General features: G+C 40.6%; 1 protein-coding gene across 6 annotated transcripts in view; it reads right to left on the bottom strand.

Moving 5' to 3' along the window:
* The window catches only part of CNST (consortin, connexin sorting protein), a 100,203-nt gene that overhangs the window by 17,279 nt on the left and 66,945 nt on the right, over window positions 1-15,979 (bottom strand). For all 6 annotated transcript variants that reach the window (XM_048843669.2, XM_048843667.2, XM_048843670.2 and 3 more), the window contains 3 exons: window positions 13,585-13,606; window positions 13,302-13,398; window positions 1,150-2,060 (listed from right to left, as the gene is read on the bottom strand). In XM_048843669.2, coding sequence (XP_048699626.2) covers window positions 1,150-2,060; window positions 13,302-13,398; window positions 13,585-13,606 — 1,030 coding nt within the window. The remainder of the gene's footprint in view (window positions 1-1,149; window positions 2,061-13,301; window positions 13,399-13,584; window positions 13,607-15,979) is intronic.

Raw genomic sequence — 15,979 nt, 5'->3', positions numbered from 1 at the left:
TGGAATCGCATGATTATGTGAGAATATCAGCTTTCATTTGAAAAAAAAAATGTTTCTAGCCTTCGTGGTTGTAGACAAAAGCCTGAAAACATGAATTAAGTATACCCTAAAGGCTGAAAAAACAGAAGACAAACAAAAAAAGAATCCTAAGTATTATTTTTAAACATCTCATGATTTTGGAGGCCTGACTTGTGATTTTTGAATGCTTAGGGATGCCAATACTACACGCTATCCCAGGCCTTTCACCTGCCACATGCATAAGCATAGTGGCCGAGGAAACCTCTGCTTAATCCCTAACATCCTACATTCTTGTAATGTGGCTCAAAGGAATAAGGGCAGAATTTTGCCTTCTATTTTTAAATATTTTAGAAGAGCTTTTGATCTTTAGAATTAATTGTTGATCCTCATTATGGGCCATACTAATACAGCACTAATGGTTCCATTGACCAAGCCCTGAGGCTCCTAATTACTTTTGTTTGAACAACAGAATTGACAGAGGTTAGGAAAATTATAAGTACATAAATAAAATGTGTCAGGGAAGGTTTCTTCCTGTCTAGGCTTTCCTGTTCCTATTTAAAAACACATAAAGAGATGTATAAAAAAAGTGTTACAGAGTATATTATATAGGTAATTCCCCTCTCTTCTGTTACTCACCTATGGGAATGGGCAGTGGAAAAACAAGTGTTACTTTATCAATGAATAAGAATGATTAACACTCAATTAAAGAAGATAATTTACAGCACCTGCCATTTACTGTGCAACTTCTTCGTATAAAATTACAAGGGAAGAAATTATTATGATTTCTCAGCACTCCTAATACCAGTCTCTGTGTATAAAATAATAATGGTAAGAATATTTCATGTTGAGATGAGTGAAAGTCTGATATTCAGAGGTGCTGATCCCCCAACAACTCCCGTGGACTTCTGTGGGAGCTGTGGATGCTCAGTATCTCTGGAAAAAACAATCAGGCTGTAAATCAATTCAGAGGAAGAATAAAAACAAATAATTTTGTTTTCTTTTCATATTAAAAATAAGGAGGTGATGTGTAGGAATATATATTTAACACACATTTTAAAGACGGCATCAATTTCTAAGATTATAATAAATTCAATTATTTTTAAAAGTTTTTATAGTTTTCCCAGTGTTTACCTCTGCAATCTCTATCCTTTTTGCAAGTTCATCGAGCGAAGAAAAGCTGTCATCTAATAATAAAACTTCTGTTGAACTGTATGATGCTTGCTCCAGTGGAATATCTGGAAGAGTTTCAGAGTCCTCTTGGTTTTCTAAATTTGCAAGGGATTCTTCAGTGTCTTTTATGCTACCATTTAAGAATCTGCCAAAAAAATCTTCCGGTTCTTCATTATTTACCTCCTCCTCCTGCTGCTTTGCCATCTCCTGCAGTCCCTTGTATATTTTTGGATGTGCAGGACTGATATGTTCAGGTGCTTTGTTACTTCCATAACACATGTTTTCACAAATGTTTGATGCCGTTCTGTCCTGTGGGGATTTTCCATCCTCATATCCTAAACCAGACTTCTGCTGCTGCTGGTCTAATGCACTGTTTCCTAGCTGGCTTCTGGCAGTCTCAGTAGAGCCTGCACTATGTTTTGACCTGAGAACATTTCTTTCAGCTTGTACATTTTCATCTTTAGAAATCAAATCAGGAGGGATATAATCAGCGTCCGTTAAAACTAAGGTGTCTACCATTGACTCACCAGAGAGTTCCACTCCAGGCTCCTTAGCCACGTCTTCTATTTTTGCCACATCCTTAGAGAACTGCTTCTCTCTCGGCTGCAAACTGTTATCTTTACCAGCATCCCCAGATGATAAACAGTCAGAACAAGGCCTGCCCACTGTCTCTATAGACTGGGTGTGAGGCTCCAGTGTTGATTCAGCATTGCAGTACTGCTCCTCCATGTGGTCCTTCCCTGCAGCTATTTGAAGACTTGCTGCTTCTATAAGCCTATCAGTTTTACTATCACACAGGGAGCTCTCACTCATCTGTCTCTCTCTGCGCTGGTTTTCTTTTCTTGGTCCAATGCCAGGCCAAGTTTCAGTATCTAAATGCAACAGGAAGACAGTTCCAGCATTTTAAAATGATTCAAAACATCAGTAGTGTGTAGAAAGAGCACACTATGACTTGATAACACTGCACACAAATGTTTCAGAATAAATTCCCCTCCAGTGCAGATAACGCTGCTCCAGTTAGTAGAAAACACAAAATACCGAGAATAAATCATAAAAAAGACCCCAATTCAGCAAAGCACTTAAGTGAATGTTTAAAGTTAAGAACATGCCTTAACTGATTTGCTGAAAAGGGATGGGATTACTCACATGCTTAAAGTAAAGAATGTTCTTAAGTGTCTCAAGGAATAAGGGCTTAATTTCCCCCTCAAACATATTTCATGCAAGGAACTACATGTAGATTATTCCAAGATTTCTAGAAGGAAGGGTGGGAAGGTAAGAGGGATACGATGTCATAACTACAGAAGAAATTTTTTTCCTGATTCCACTGCAATGGGTAGCGCAGACATATTAGTATTATTGTTATCTATATAATTCACACACTTCATTGAGGTATGTAGGTGCATTTTTAAAAAAGCCTAACATCACAAGAATTGAATGTATTTTCCATGTGGTCCTTTGTCTTTAATATTTAACTCTTTCCTTAAGCTAATGCAAAGTAAAATAAAATATTTGATTACAATAGTCATAGATAAATTACACAGCTAAAATTTCTTTTATGGACTTCTGTGTGGGTAGCCAGTATGGGTTATATATTAAAAAACACAAATATAATTTGGATTTAGCTTATGTTTGGTTTCAGATACTTTCAATATAAAATTACCAGGGGAGAGTGATCTCTGTTTACTGAGCTGTTATGGAAGTTTATTTTAGAGAGAAGTGAGAATAATAATACACAAATACTGTGAATTCAAAAAAGTTTAGAGTTACATTCATTTTTGGTTAGGAAATGTTGGTAAATTATTTATCGGTAGGTTAAAGAACTTATAATTTAATAATTATTTATTTCTAACAAAGTACGAATTTAAGAAATAGTACATTCAGCATCAATACAATATGGTCATGTAGCAGAAGACCAAAAAGCTAATCTGAGTTGTGACTAAACTTATTAGATATGGGCCTTAACTGGAACCTCAAATCCAATCTTCTTCCCCCCACCCCATCAGTTTTGGGAAGAGAAAAAGGGAGTGTCTGAGATTCAAATGACAAAGCAATCTCTATTCAACAGACATTTTTAAAATAATACACAACAAATTCCTAACTCAAAATCTACTTAATTGATTTTTCGGTTCAGAGTCAAAACCAGAAGCATCTATGGATCAGGTTGATGAAGAAATCTCAAGCAGCCCCAGAAATTTCCACCATTTTCTGCTGAAGTGTCACAAGATTCTTATAAAGCTCACTTCATCTGATGAAGCTTATGCTCAAATAAATTTGTTAGTCTCTAAGGTGCCACAAGTAATCCTTTTCTTTTTGCGAATACAGACTAACACAGCTGCTACTCTGAAACCTGTCAAGATTCTTATGCCATTCAATCTGAATCCATGCTAGCTATGGATTTTGCATCAAACCTGAACCCTAACGTAAACCTGCACAGGAACAGAGCACCGCCTCCTCTGCTCAGCTCTCAAATATATTTGAAACAGGGCTGAATTTTTGTGTCTTAAAGGAAAGATTATATTTGCTGATAATCCTCATATTTTAAAACTTAATGAAATAGTAGCTGAACATGAAAAGTAAGGTTAGAAATTATATGAAAGACCACGCAGCCTACTTGAGGATGAATAAAAATCCGAACGTTAATAGATGGAAGGGATGCACAGAAGCTAACTTATATAGGATAATGAAAGAAGAAATGGGTATGAGAGAGAGAGAGTTAGTTTTGAAAATTAGGCACAGAGGACAAGACAGCCGAGGGGTTTGTAATGGGATACATGTATAGGTCACAAGTTCAAATACAGCCCAGATTGTCAGGAGCAGGATTTCATTACCATCTGTCAATTTTTCCCAGTTGATATGACCATGTTACAACAGGCACCTTTGTTGGCAAGTAGGAACACCAAAGATTAAACGGACATGGAAATTAAATCAACCTTTTTACCATGCGAGATGGCCCCTTGCGGTCTGGGTTGTAACAGACAGACATGTCTGTGTGGGGAAGCTTACACTGTATGTCAATGCTGTAACTGTACTAGAGATGGAGGACTTCAATGTCCAGTGCTGTCAGTCTTTTTATGAATATTAAGGCCTAAATTTTCAAGAGTGACTAGTGATTTTGAGTGGCTCATTTTTTGGAGAGAGTGAGAGAGAGAGCGTCCAATTCAAGTTACTCTAAAGGCAGCTGATTTTCAGAAGTGATGAGAACCTGCTCTCTAAAAATCAGGCTCCTTTAAGGTGTCATGTCGGATGCCCAAAACCAGAGGCATCCAAAATAAACAAAAATTAGAACTAAATTCAAGTATGGAAGCAAAAACTCAGTCTAGAAAAATAGTATTCTGTTCATAAGAAAGTAATAAATGCTTCTAGCATTATGAGGCATAAACAGAGATCCAGGAAAGTGAGATCTTATGATCGCCTTCAATGTTCATGTAAAATTTTGGCGAGTTTTTTGTAGCTTCCCTGGGAACATTTAAAAATGTTTGTTTGGCCAACTCACATACCTTTTAGCTGATGTGGCTCACACCAACAGTAAACATAAGGCAACTCAAGATATTCGCAAAAATCCATTAAGGCTGCTTTTCAGTAATTTAATGAGGAGAGCAATAATTTATAATGTTGCTGCTAGAGAGATGCAAAAAATGTCACCTGAAAATTTTCCACTACCAAAAGCACATTATGGAACTTAAAAGTGCCTTTCCAGATGTGAGTCACACTGAGAAAATTAAACTCTCTTGTGGGTCCTGGGAAGCCACAGTCTTAACCTGTTCCTTTTGTTTGTCCAAGACAGTCTGCTAGAGTGATATCCTGTGGCCACCTGCCAGCTGGAGGCTTGCACAGATTTTTTTCCATTTGGGATTGAACCTAATAAGGCCTACAAGAATCTGGGAGTTGAGTAGTTTCTCCTGCATTTTGAGGAAGGGCCGAGGGTACAAACTAGACATAAGAACGGCCATACTGGGTCAGACCAATGGTCCATCTAGCCCCGTATCCTGTCTTCCAACAGTAGCCAATGCCAGGTGCTTCAGAGGAAATGAACAGAACAGGGCAATTTGGTGTTTGGTGGAGGCTGGAGGAGCAGCAGCAAAAACTGCTCCACCTGGGGTTGGGTGGGGGAGGGGAAGAGAAGGGGAAACCTCTCCCCCCACCCAGTGGTACCCAAGGAGGACCACACAATGTGATGTGCTTGAAATCAGATGAGAAACATTGAGTTTGCATCTCATCCATCCATTATTACTGTGGACGCTGTCAGGGTCAGACTCTTTGATGCTGTAAATCGTCATCGCTTCATTGACTTCAACTGAGCGACACCGATTTATATCAGCTGAGAACCTGGCCCTTAATTTGTTTTCCAGAGAGCAGAGTACTTGGATACCACAATGATGGGTGACTGTAGTCGGGCCTCTGACCCTTCAATGCACCTCCTTGTGGTTGAGTGTTTGATAGCGATAGTCTTGCCCCAGTTTCCCTTTATTTGGGATCATGTGGCCTATAGAGCTTGGCCTCTCTTTACGGTGTTCGAGTCACCCCTTTTGAGGCAGTAAGGGGTCTCACCCAAGGTCCTAGTGGCCCTGTGAGGGGCCTCCATTCGCTGCTCCCAGGGTCTGAATTCTCCCTCTCCCTTCTTCGGCAGAGAAGGGACGAAAAAAAGTCAAAACAGAGCTGTGAATAAAGTTCAATAGTCTGAGTTGGGACAGACAGCTGCAATCTGGGGCGTCAGCAGTCTTTGCCCTCCTTCAGTGTCAGGGATGGAGGCCCTCCGTCTCCTCAGAGTCCCAGCCCTAGGGCTTGATAGACAATCAAGGAGTGTGTGCTTAGGTCTCCTGCTGCCCCCCAGGGCTGCTTCCTACCTACAGTGTTCTGCAGATATCTGCTGTCTTGCAACCCTCCCTGAATCCTTCCACCAGGAAAGTGGTCTTGCTGGCTGGCTTTTTCCTATCCAGTGCTGTGGAGCTCCTCCACAGTGGCTCTCAGCCTCTCCAGTGCCCACTCTGCTCTGTCTGGGATGCAGCTTTTTATCCCAGCTGTCAGAAACCAGCCATTTAGCTGCAGTGAGGCATTGCTCTCTTCATTAACTCTTTAGTGACCGCAGCCCTGTGGGGCCTATATAGCCCATCACACTGATCCTTGTAAAACCTTGATGAAACTAGAGCATGTTGACCCGGCCCTGCAGTTCAGATTACGGGTGTGTAAATTACAGCACATACTAGCGTGTTGCTCTGTAACTGCTCCATGTAGGCTCTGCAAGGGCAAACTATAAGGTACCTTGTTTACATTAATGTGTCCTGTTTCAGCTAGTGCATGCTGCCGTTTACACCCCTATAGCCCAAACTGTGGGGCCATGCAGACAAGCCCCTATATCAGGGGTGGGCAAACTTGTTGGCCCGAAGGCCACATCTGGGTATGGAAATTGTATGGTGGGCCATGAATGCTCATGAAATTCGGAGTGTGGGCTCTGGGGTAGGGCTGGGGATGAGGAGTTTGGGGTGCAGGAGGGTGCTCCGGGCTGGGACCGAGGGGTTTGGAGGGCGGGTGGGGGGGAATCAGGGTTGGGGCAGGGGGTTGGGACAGGGGTGCAGGCTCTGTGCGGCGCTTACCTCAAGCAGTTCCCAGAAGCAGTGGCATGTCCCCCCTCTGGCTCCTACGCAGAGGCACAGCCAGGCAGCTCTGCATGCTGCCCTTTCCGCAGGCGCCACCCCTGCAGCTCCCAGCCAACTGGAACTGCAGGGGCACATGGGGCAGGGGCAGTGTGTGGAACCCTCTGGCTGCCCCTATGCATAGGAGCCGGAGGGGGGCATGCCCTGCTCCATGAGGCTTCTGGAAGCAGTGACAAGCTCTTGACCCCACTCCCCGGAGGGAACTTGAGGGCTGGATTAAAATGTCTGGAGGGCCGGATGCGGGACAGTTCCTCAGCTTTGTCACCTAAAAAGAATCTCCCTCTCATCCTCAACCGTGAAGACTGATGCAAAAAATTCATCAAGTTTCTCCTCAAGGGCCTTATTGTCCTTGAGTGCTCCTTTATCATCCTGATCATCCAGTGCCCCATTGGTTGTTTAGCAGGCTTCCTGCTTCTGATGTACTTAAATTTTTTTTTGCTATCACTTTTTGAGTCTTTTGCTAGCTATTCTTCAAATTCTTTTTTGGCCTTCCTAATTATATTTTTACACTTCATTTGCCAGAGTTTATGCTCCTTTCTATTTTCCTCACTAGGATTTAACTTCCACTTTTTAAAGGATGCCTTTTTGCCTCTCATTTCTTCTTTTACTTTGTTGTTTAGTGACAGTGGCTCTCTTTTGGTTCTCTTGTTATTTTTTTTAATTGGGGGTCTACATTTAAGTTGAGCCTCTATTCTGGTGTCTTTAAAAAGTTTCCATGCAGCTTGCAGGGATTTTACTTTTGGTGCTGTATCTTTTAATTTCTGTTTCACTAACCTAACCTCCTCATTTTTGTGTAGTTCCCCTTTCTGAAATTAAATGCTACAGTGTTGGGCCACTGTGGTGTTTTCCTCACCACAGGGATGTTAAATTTAATTATATTATGGTCACTATTACCAAGCGGTCCAACTATATTCACCTCTTGGACCTGAACCTGTGCTTCACTTAGTACTAAATCAAGAATTGCCTCTCCTCTTGTAGGTTCCAGGACTAGCTGCTCCAAGAAGCAGTCATTTAAGGTGTCAAGAAACTTTATCTCTGCATCCCATCCTGAGGTGACATGTACCCAGTCAATATGGGGATAGCTGAAATCCCCCATTATTACTGAGTTTTTTTATTTTAATAGCCTCTCTAATCTCCCTGAGAATTTCTCAGTCACTATTACCATTCTGGTCAGGTGGTCTGTAATATATCCCTACTGCTATATTCTTATTATTCAAGCATGAAATTACTATCCATAGAGATTCTACGGTACAGTTTCAAGTATCGGGGGTAGCCGTGTTAGTCTGTATCCACAAAAACAACAAGGAGTCCGGTGGCACCTTAAAGACTAACAGATTTATTTGAGCATAAGCTTTCATGGGTAAAAAACCCACTTCTTCAGATGTTTTTATGTTACAGTTTGGTTCATTTAAGATTTTTACTTCATTTGATTCTATGCTTTCTTTCACATATAGTGCCACTCTCCCACCAGTACGACGTGTTCTGTCCTTCCAATATATTTTGTACCCTGGTATTACTGTGTCCCATTGATTATCCTCATTCCACCAAGTTTCTGTGATGCCTATTATATCAATATCCTCATTTAATATGAGGCACTCTAATTCACCCACCTTATTATTTAGACTTCTAACATTGGTATATAAGCACTTTAAAAACTTGTCACTTTTTAGCTACCTGCCATTACATGATGTAATTGAATGGGACTTTTTTTCATTTGACTGTTTCTCATCAGATCCTACCTGTATTTTATCATCTTCCATCCTCTCCTCCTTATTAGGACATAGGGAATCTCCATTTATAGATCCTCTCCTAAGGGATGTCCGAACCATGTGCTCCTCTGCATCTGTCAGCTTTCCCCCAGCTCTTAGTTTAAAAACTGCTCTACGACCTTTTTAATATTAAGTGCCAGCAATCTGGTTCCATTTTGATTTAGGTGGAGCCCGTCCTTCCTATATAGGCTCCCCCTTTCCCAAAAGTTTCTCCAGTTCCTAATAAATCTAAACCCCTCCTCCCTACACCATCGTCTCATCCACACATTGAGACCCTACAGTTCAGCCTGTGTAACTGGCCCTGCATGTGGAACTGGAAGCATTTCAGAGAATGCTACCATGGAGGTCCTGGACTTCAATCTCTTACCTAGCTGCCTAAATTTGGCCTTCAGGACCTCTCTCCTATCCTTCCCTATGTCATTGGTATGTACATGTACCACGACCACCGGCTCCTTCCCAGCAATACACATAAGTCTATCTAGATGGCTCGAGAGATCCGCAATCTTTGCACCAGACAGGCAAGTCACCATGTGGTTCTCCTGGTCATTGCAAACCCAGCTATCTATGTCCTCATGATCGAATTGCCCATTACTAATACCTGTCTTTTCCTAATAACTGGAGTTCCCTCCTGCTGGAGAGGTATCCTCAGTGCAAGAGGATACCACATCATCATCTGGAAGGAGGGTCCCAACTATGGGATCGTTTCCCTCCGTTCCAGTTGGATGTTCTTCTTCCCTGAGACTTTCCTTCTCCTCAACAGCACAGAAACTGTCAGACCAGGAGTGGGACCGTTCTACTGTATCCCAGAAAGTCTCATCTGTGTACCTCTCTGTCTCCCTTAGCTCCTCCAGCTCAGCCACCCTGGCCTCCAAAGCCTGTACACGGTCTCTGAGGGCCAAAAGCTCCTTGCACCGAATGCACACATACGCCACCTGCCCATAGAGTTAGGATTAGAGTTAGGGCAGTTTACAGTTTGTAAAATATTTTAAAATATTTTAGTAAAATATTTTACTAAATTCATTATTCATTATTTCATTCAAGAGAGTTTTCACACAAGACAAATATGTAGGGTTTTGGCCATCTTGAGTTACAACAGGAAAGTTGTAAGACTTTCAGACCGGTGCTGAAAAAATGAATACATACAGTATGTGCTCCAACTCTACTATTTTAAGAGCAATACACAGGTTTAGAGGCCCTGATTCACTCAGCAGGCAGAAATCAAGCGCCAGGACCCTGGCAGCTGAAACTGTATGAGAGGGAGGGGTTACAGCAGCACAAGCTGTAAAATAGGGGAGTCTACGCATCCCCCACCATCCTCAGCCAGCTGGGTTCTGATGGAGGCCTGGGTGGAGTTTAAAGCTGCTTTCCTAGGAAGAATCTCAAGGGGGGAACAATGGCGAATCCCCTTTGGAGCCAGCTGTCTTCAAAAGGCACAAATTGCAGTCCTTTGCACATGCACTAGATGACTCCAGCCAAGTGTGACTTAGATTAATGAAGAAGCGGCATTTTCTTTCAAGGATGCTATCACACTATATATATTTTACCTAAATTACATACCTACAGTTTTATATATGTACACAGACACCACACACATGCCCCCCAACCCCCACTCTATACATGGTAGATAAGTGGAGTCTTTGGGCTTGTCTAGAAAGAAAAGCTATTGCAAAATAAGCTAGGGTCTGAAAATCAAGCACAATAGCTATTCTGCACTCTCTCCCCATGTGGATACACTTATTCCACACTAAAGCCTTGTGAACACAGGCAGTGGCAAGTAGGGTACACATAGCTACAAGCTGCAGTGAAAAGCAGGCTAAACTCACGGTATGGTGGGTAGCTACATGTGGCAGTGAAAGGCTCCAGCAGGTGGGGTGGCAGTGGGGAAAGGCTTAAACAACTTCCTGCTGCTAGAGCCTTTCCCTGCTGCCTCTCCCGTGCCAGAGCTTTTCCCATGGTGGGAAAAGGCTGCAGCAGTCGGACAATACACTGCTAACAATAGCAGTGTAGATGGGGAAGGCACTGCTTGGGCCTATAGAAAACTGTAGAGTACACACCCCTGAGGTTCTGGTGCGTGTACTCTACTTGCCTAATCCATGCCTCGCCCTCTACAGTGCTATTTACGCCCATGCTGCAGGGGAGAGGGGGAGGAGCCATGCAGTATATGTACTCTACATGCTACTGTAAGTGTACAAATAGTATAAAGGCACTCCTAGGCTGTTTAGCTGAATCCACTTTAGAAAAGAGCCTTCATGAGTTTATAAATGACCAAATTAATGGCTTGTCTACTTGGGAAATGGCTCAGAATAGCTATTATAGAATTGCTATTCCACAATAGATTCCCATGTGGACATGAAGAAAAGGAGTACTTGTGGCACCTTAGAGACTAACCAATTTATTTGAGCATAAGCTTTTGTGAGCTACAGCTCACTTCATCGGATGCTCATGCTAATTCCATACAATCTAGCTTAATCCACTTAATCTCGAATGTCCTCATGGGGCATCATTCTACAATAGCTATTCCGGGCCATTTCCCCTTTTAGATAGCCTCTTAATTTGGCTATTTATACTCTCACTAAGGCCCTCTTCAAATTCCTTGGAAGTTTCCCTCTCCTTTCTTACTACTATAATCACATCTTGCCTCTAAAAGCCAAGTGACCGGAGACAGCCAACTAATAGATGAGAGAAAACTGGCTTTTTAGTTTCCCAGGTCTCTCCATGCTATTTAAAATATGTGATAATATAAATACATTTTCCAGAATAAAGACTAATTTTATCTTTCCTCCCTCACCCACCCATAATTCTCTTCTTTGTGGCTGCAGAAGAACATGCTGCCCCCTGCTGCTGACATGCCTGGATTTTGCGAGGCAATAATAGCTGATTAAGATAGACTTTTATTAAAAGCCACTCTCCTCCTAAAAGAGATCTGCCAGTGTGAGAGCCAAGGACACATATCCACTGCTTCCCAAAGACATGTGCCAGCATGGGAGGTGGGGAGGAAGTTACATAAACACTCTTCACAGTATTGCCACCTCAGCATTCAAAAATCATTAGTCAGGCACTCCAAAATCATGAGATTTTTAAACAACTATTAGAGCTTGTCTGGAATTTTTTTGATGGTACAGTTTTCCAGTGGAAACACAGTTTTGTCAAAATGTAAATATCTTGAGGGAACATGTCAATTTTCACAAAATTTCAGAGGTAAGAAAGTCTAAATAAATTGTTTCGACAAATATGTCATTTGTTTTGAATTTTATAATATTATAATTTTTATATACAAATATTTTATATTGTACATTATAAAGTTTTGACATCAAAAGAAAACATTTTGATGGGTCTGAAATTAAATTTTTCAGAATTTCTGTTCTGCAGGAAATTTTGCCTTTCGTTCTGATTCTGAAAAAAAAAAGTAAATTTAGAAATGTCAGAATTTCCTGTGGAACAGAAATTCTGTTTTCCAACCAGCAATAAAAGCAATAAATTTTGGTTTCTTTTGGGTTTCTGAACCTTCAGGCTGCAGCCGCTTCATGATTTTAAGCTTTTCTCTGCAACCATAAGAGTCACAAACTTACTTAAAAAACAGAAGGCAATCGGACATTCTCATGCAATCTCCTGATTCCAGGAACTGGTGTTGTAAGAAATATACCAACCATTACAAGACTCGTGATAAAATTACGATAGCTGACAGCACTTTCTTCAAACTTGTGAATGAGCTTAGATGCCACGGTAGTGGATGTGCTATAAGAATCCAGACAGAAAGATAACTGTATGTGTGGGTGGGGATGGTGGTAATGATAGAGTTGTGGAATGGAAGGAGAAGTGTAGTATGTAGAGAAGCAGTGGTTCCCTGCCACCATCACCTCCTAGCTTCTGATCCCCCGCCAAATCTCCTGGATGATGGCAGTTGCCACTGGAGAGAGAAAAGCACTGAATTTTAGACCACTTTAACTCTCACCATCTACCTCAGGAACATGCAAAAATCTTTGTTCATAGCGAGAAAAGATGTACTAGGGTTAAATAGCTTAGAAATTATCTTCCTTCTCCATTCCCATGTAATTGTACTGTATGGGCTATCCTCAAACAGAGCACTACTGTGTCACTGCAGAAAAGGGAAGTAAAGATGAGAGACACTTCCAGTTATCATCCTGAACAAATATTAATGATGCATTTTCTTTCTTTCAGACCCCCAAATATGCATTTCTTAATTTTTTCTTTGCTGGTATGGAAAATGAAGCTTTATACAGGATTGGTACATTACATGTCAGACCAAAATATGGATCTTTTAAATAATTAATTATATTTAATGGCCACAACTTAGAATATTTATAACAAGATCTCTTGCTAGCCAGGCATTTTATATATTGGAGGATCATTGGGTTGGCACTAGTATGACATTTGTACCTATTAAGAGTAGCCTTTTGTATGTTATATGAACTGATACAACACAAAAAAATTAAAATATTTTAAAATGCTATTTTAAAGTAATTATTATTATGAAGACCATTCTCTACCTAGAACTATTCATTATTTATGCTGTGCAAATACTTTATAATATTCTGTGAAAAATTAAAGTTTGCAAAAATGATGTGCACTCTCTTTTCTGCTCCTGTTATATGCTGCAACTCCAAATGCAACAGCTGCACAATATCAACAGGAGTACATTTAAAAATATGTACACAATCTATACAAGATGTACCTGAATCACAAGCAGCGGCCTCTCTTTCTTTTAAATCTTCTGATCCCATTAATTGTCCAAACCGATTGCCTCCCAAGGACTTTTCAGTAGTTACTAGCTGTAAAACAGGACAGCACTTACTGTAACTGTTGATTTTAAATTCAAACACTGCAATTATTTGAGAAGTCTACTCTGTACAAAATGTCCAAACCAACTCTATAAAAAGTATGTCAAAGCACACTAAAGAATACCCTTACTTATATTTTCAATTGGTAAAGCAGCATCAAGGAAAACAAATTCTTACCTTGTGTTTGGATACAAGTGGCCTGCAGCAATAAAGAAAAGAAGAAGAAATGATCACTTTCAGTAACAATATTCTTCACAACAAATGTCACAATAACTACTGCACAAAATCATACTAGTCCCTTCCGTGCTCTAATATTAGCACAGAACTTTTCCAACACTGAAACACTATCAGTGCACTAGCATAGTTTAAAGTATAGAGCTGTACCATATGTTAACATCATTAGAAAGCCAATTATTATGGACGTTGCTGCACGTAATTGAGAAGGCAGTTAAAAGGATAAAAACACATCAGAAATGTTCTAAACTTCTTGTAAATGTGTTTTGAAAGGGACACAACTTCAAAAATCATACTTCTGTCTGCAAATGTTTTACCAACTAGCATTAAAAGTAATATCTGCTGTAACTGAAAGAGGTTTGGAGAAAATATTACTCCCCCTCTCCCCCAGTTTATTCTAGTTCAGATTTTTGGAAAAATTGTGCACCCATCACTCCCTCTGAAATCAGTGGGACCCACAGCTGGATCAACACCACTGAAAATCAGGCTATGTATTCTACAGCTTTAGATACACAATTAGCTCCATGATTTATCCTGTATAGTCAGTCCTGTCAATAAGCAATATAAACACAGCAATAAACACAGCAATAAGGGAGAGAGAATTTGTTTTAAAAATTATTATAAAACCACAACACTTGGCAAGAGGTTTCAGGGCAAACAGAAACAATGTTTAACACATTTTTTTTTAAAGTGTTTAGATTGTAACTTGACAATATGCCTTAAGGTATACAAGCTTTTTTTTGCAAAGGCAAAGCAGAAACAGCCCAAAATAGTCTCTTAAAAAAGAAAAAAAGTGTCCAGTATGAGCATTTGGATTATAAAATAAATTACTGGGAAAAAATCACACATCTATGCTCTCAATTAGAAAAACACATAACTCAAATATTCAAAGAGCTCCATCTTAAAAACAAAACAGAAAAGTGATTTTGATTTTTGTCACCAGGTAAATCTAACTTCAATCCCTAGAAAAAACATGGAACAACTATTAAAAGAATCTATAAACATCTACAGAATACTGACAACAGGAATGATAACATGGATATTTAAAGAACAAGTTATGCCAAAAAAACATGGCCACTAATTTTGATTAAGTTACATAATTAGTGGAGGAGGGGAATATAGTAGATGTAATGTATCTGAATTTTAGTCAGTAAAGTGAGGACACATGGAACAAATTTCAAGGAGAAAACAGTACTTCTGCTGCTTTTGCTTATGCTCAAATAAATTTGTTGGTCTCTAAGGTGCCACAAGTACTCCTTTTCTTTTTGCAGATACAGACTAACACCGCTGCTACTCTGAAAGGAGAAAACAGTTATTTACAATAAGACTGCTATTCTGTGCCTACAGAGATGCTGCTAGATGCTGAGTATACGGGCCAAATCTCCTATTCCAAGCCTATAGTTTGGCCGAAATCCAAACTATATGGGCCAAATCTCCTATCCCAAGACTACATGTAATGAGGCTGTATATTAGGGAACCTGACAGACACTTGGGCAAAGGAATCCTTCATTATCAGTCAGAGACCAGTAGCAAGCTGCTACTGCAGCCACAGGGCTAAAAGTTGCCTCAGTTGCCCTAGCAGGGTTTCAGGTTTCTGCTTTCCAATGGCTCCATATCAAATGTGCTCAGATGATAAGTAAAGAAATTATTTTTTTCTGACTGCCAGCCAGACAACCTAATCTAGGCTTGACAGTCAAGCTGTTTTCTTCTTATGCATCACCACCTGTGATAAAGGTTCTGCAAGCCAAATTATTCCCTCAGTGACACATGGATGAGAGCAAGCTGGCTGAAGTTATTTGCCAGGCAAGAATGGAAGGGATGGTAGAAGGCTGGAGAAAGCAAATGGAAAATATGGCAAAAACTGTATCTGTCCCTCTGATTAAGCACATCTCTTTGCCATGTGCAGTCATTTTTACAACCTTGGAATCTGGTTAGTTTTCAGTTACTACTGAATGATCACCATTCAGTGACAGTGAAGATGGCTCTCTCCTTTTGCAACTGCCCAGGACACTGTAGTCTTTTCCTACCAAAGCAAATCTCAATGCAGTGATTCATGACTGTCACCTCAAGGCTAGACTACTGCAATATGCTCCATTTGGGGCTCTACCTTAAGTCCATCGGACAAGTGCAGAATGCTGCTTGTTAAGTGGAGGATCCTGCTTCAGACATATAACAGCCGCCTTCCAGATTTGCACTGGCTGCCTGTGGGTTTCTGGGTGGAGTTTCAGTGCTTTGTTGGTTAATACCAACACTTTAATGGCCTTGGACCTGCTTGAGAGTTTATTTCTCTCTCTCTGTGCCACACTATCACAGTTGAGATCCATGCAGCTGCCTGCGT

The sequence above is a fragment of the Caretta caretta genome, chromosome 3, assembly GCF_965140235.1.
Source record: "Caretta caretta isolate rCarCar2 chromosome 3, rCarCar1.hap1, whole genome shotgun sequence".
Lineage (NCBI taxonomy): Eukaryota > Metazoa > Chordata > Testudines > Cheloniidae > Caretta > Caretta caretta.
The sequence above is the reverse complement of the archived record's forward strand: the minus strand, read 5'-3'. Positions and strand labels throughout refer to the sequence as shown.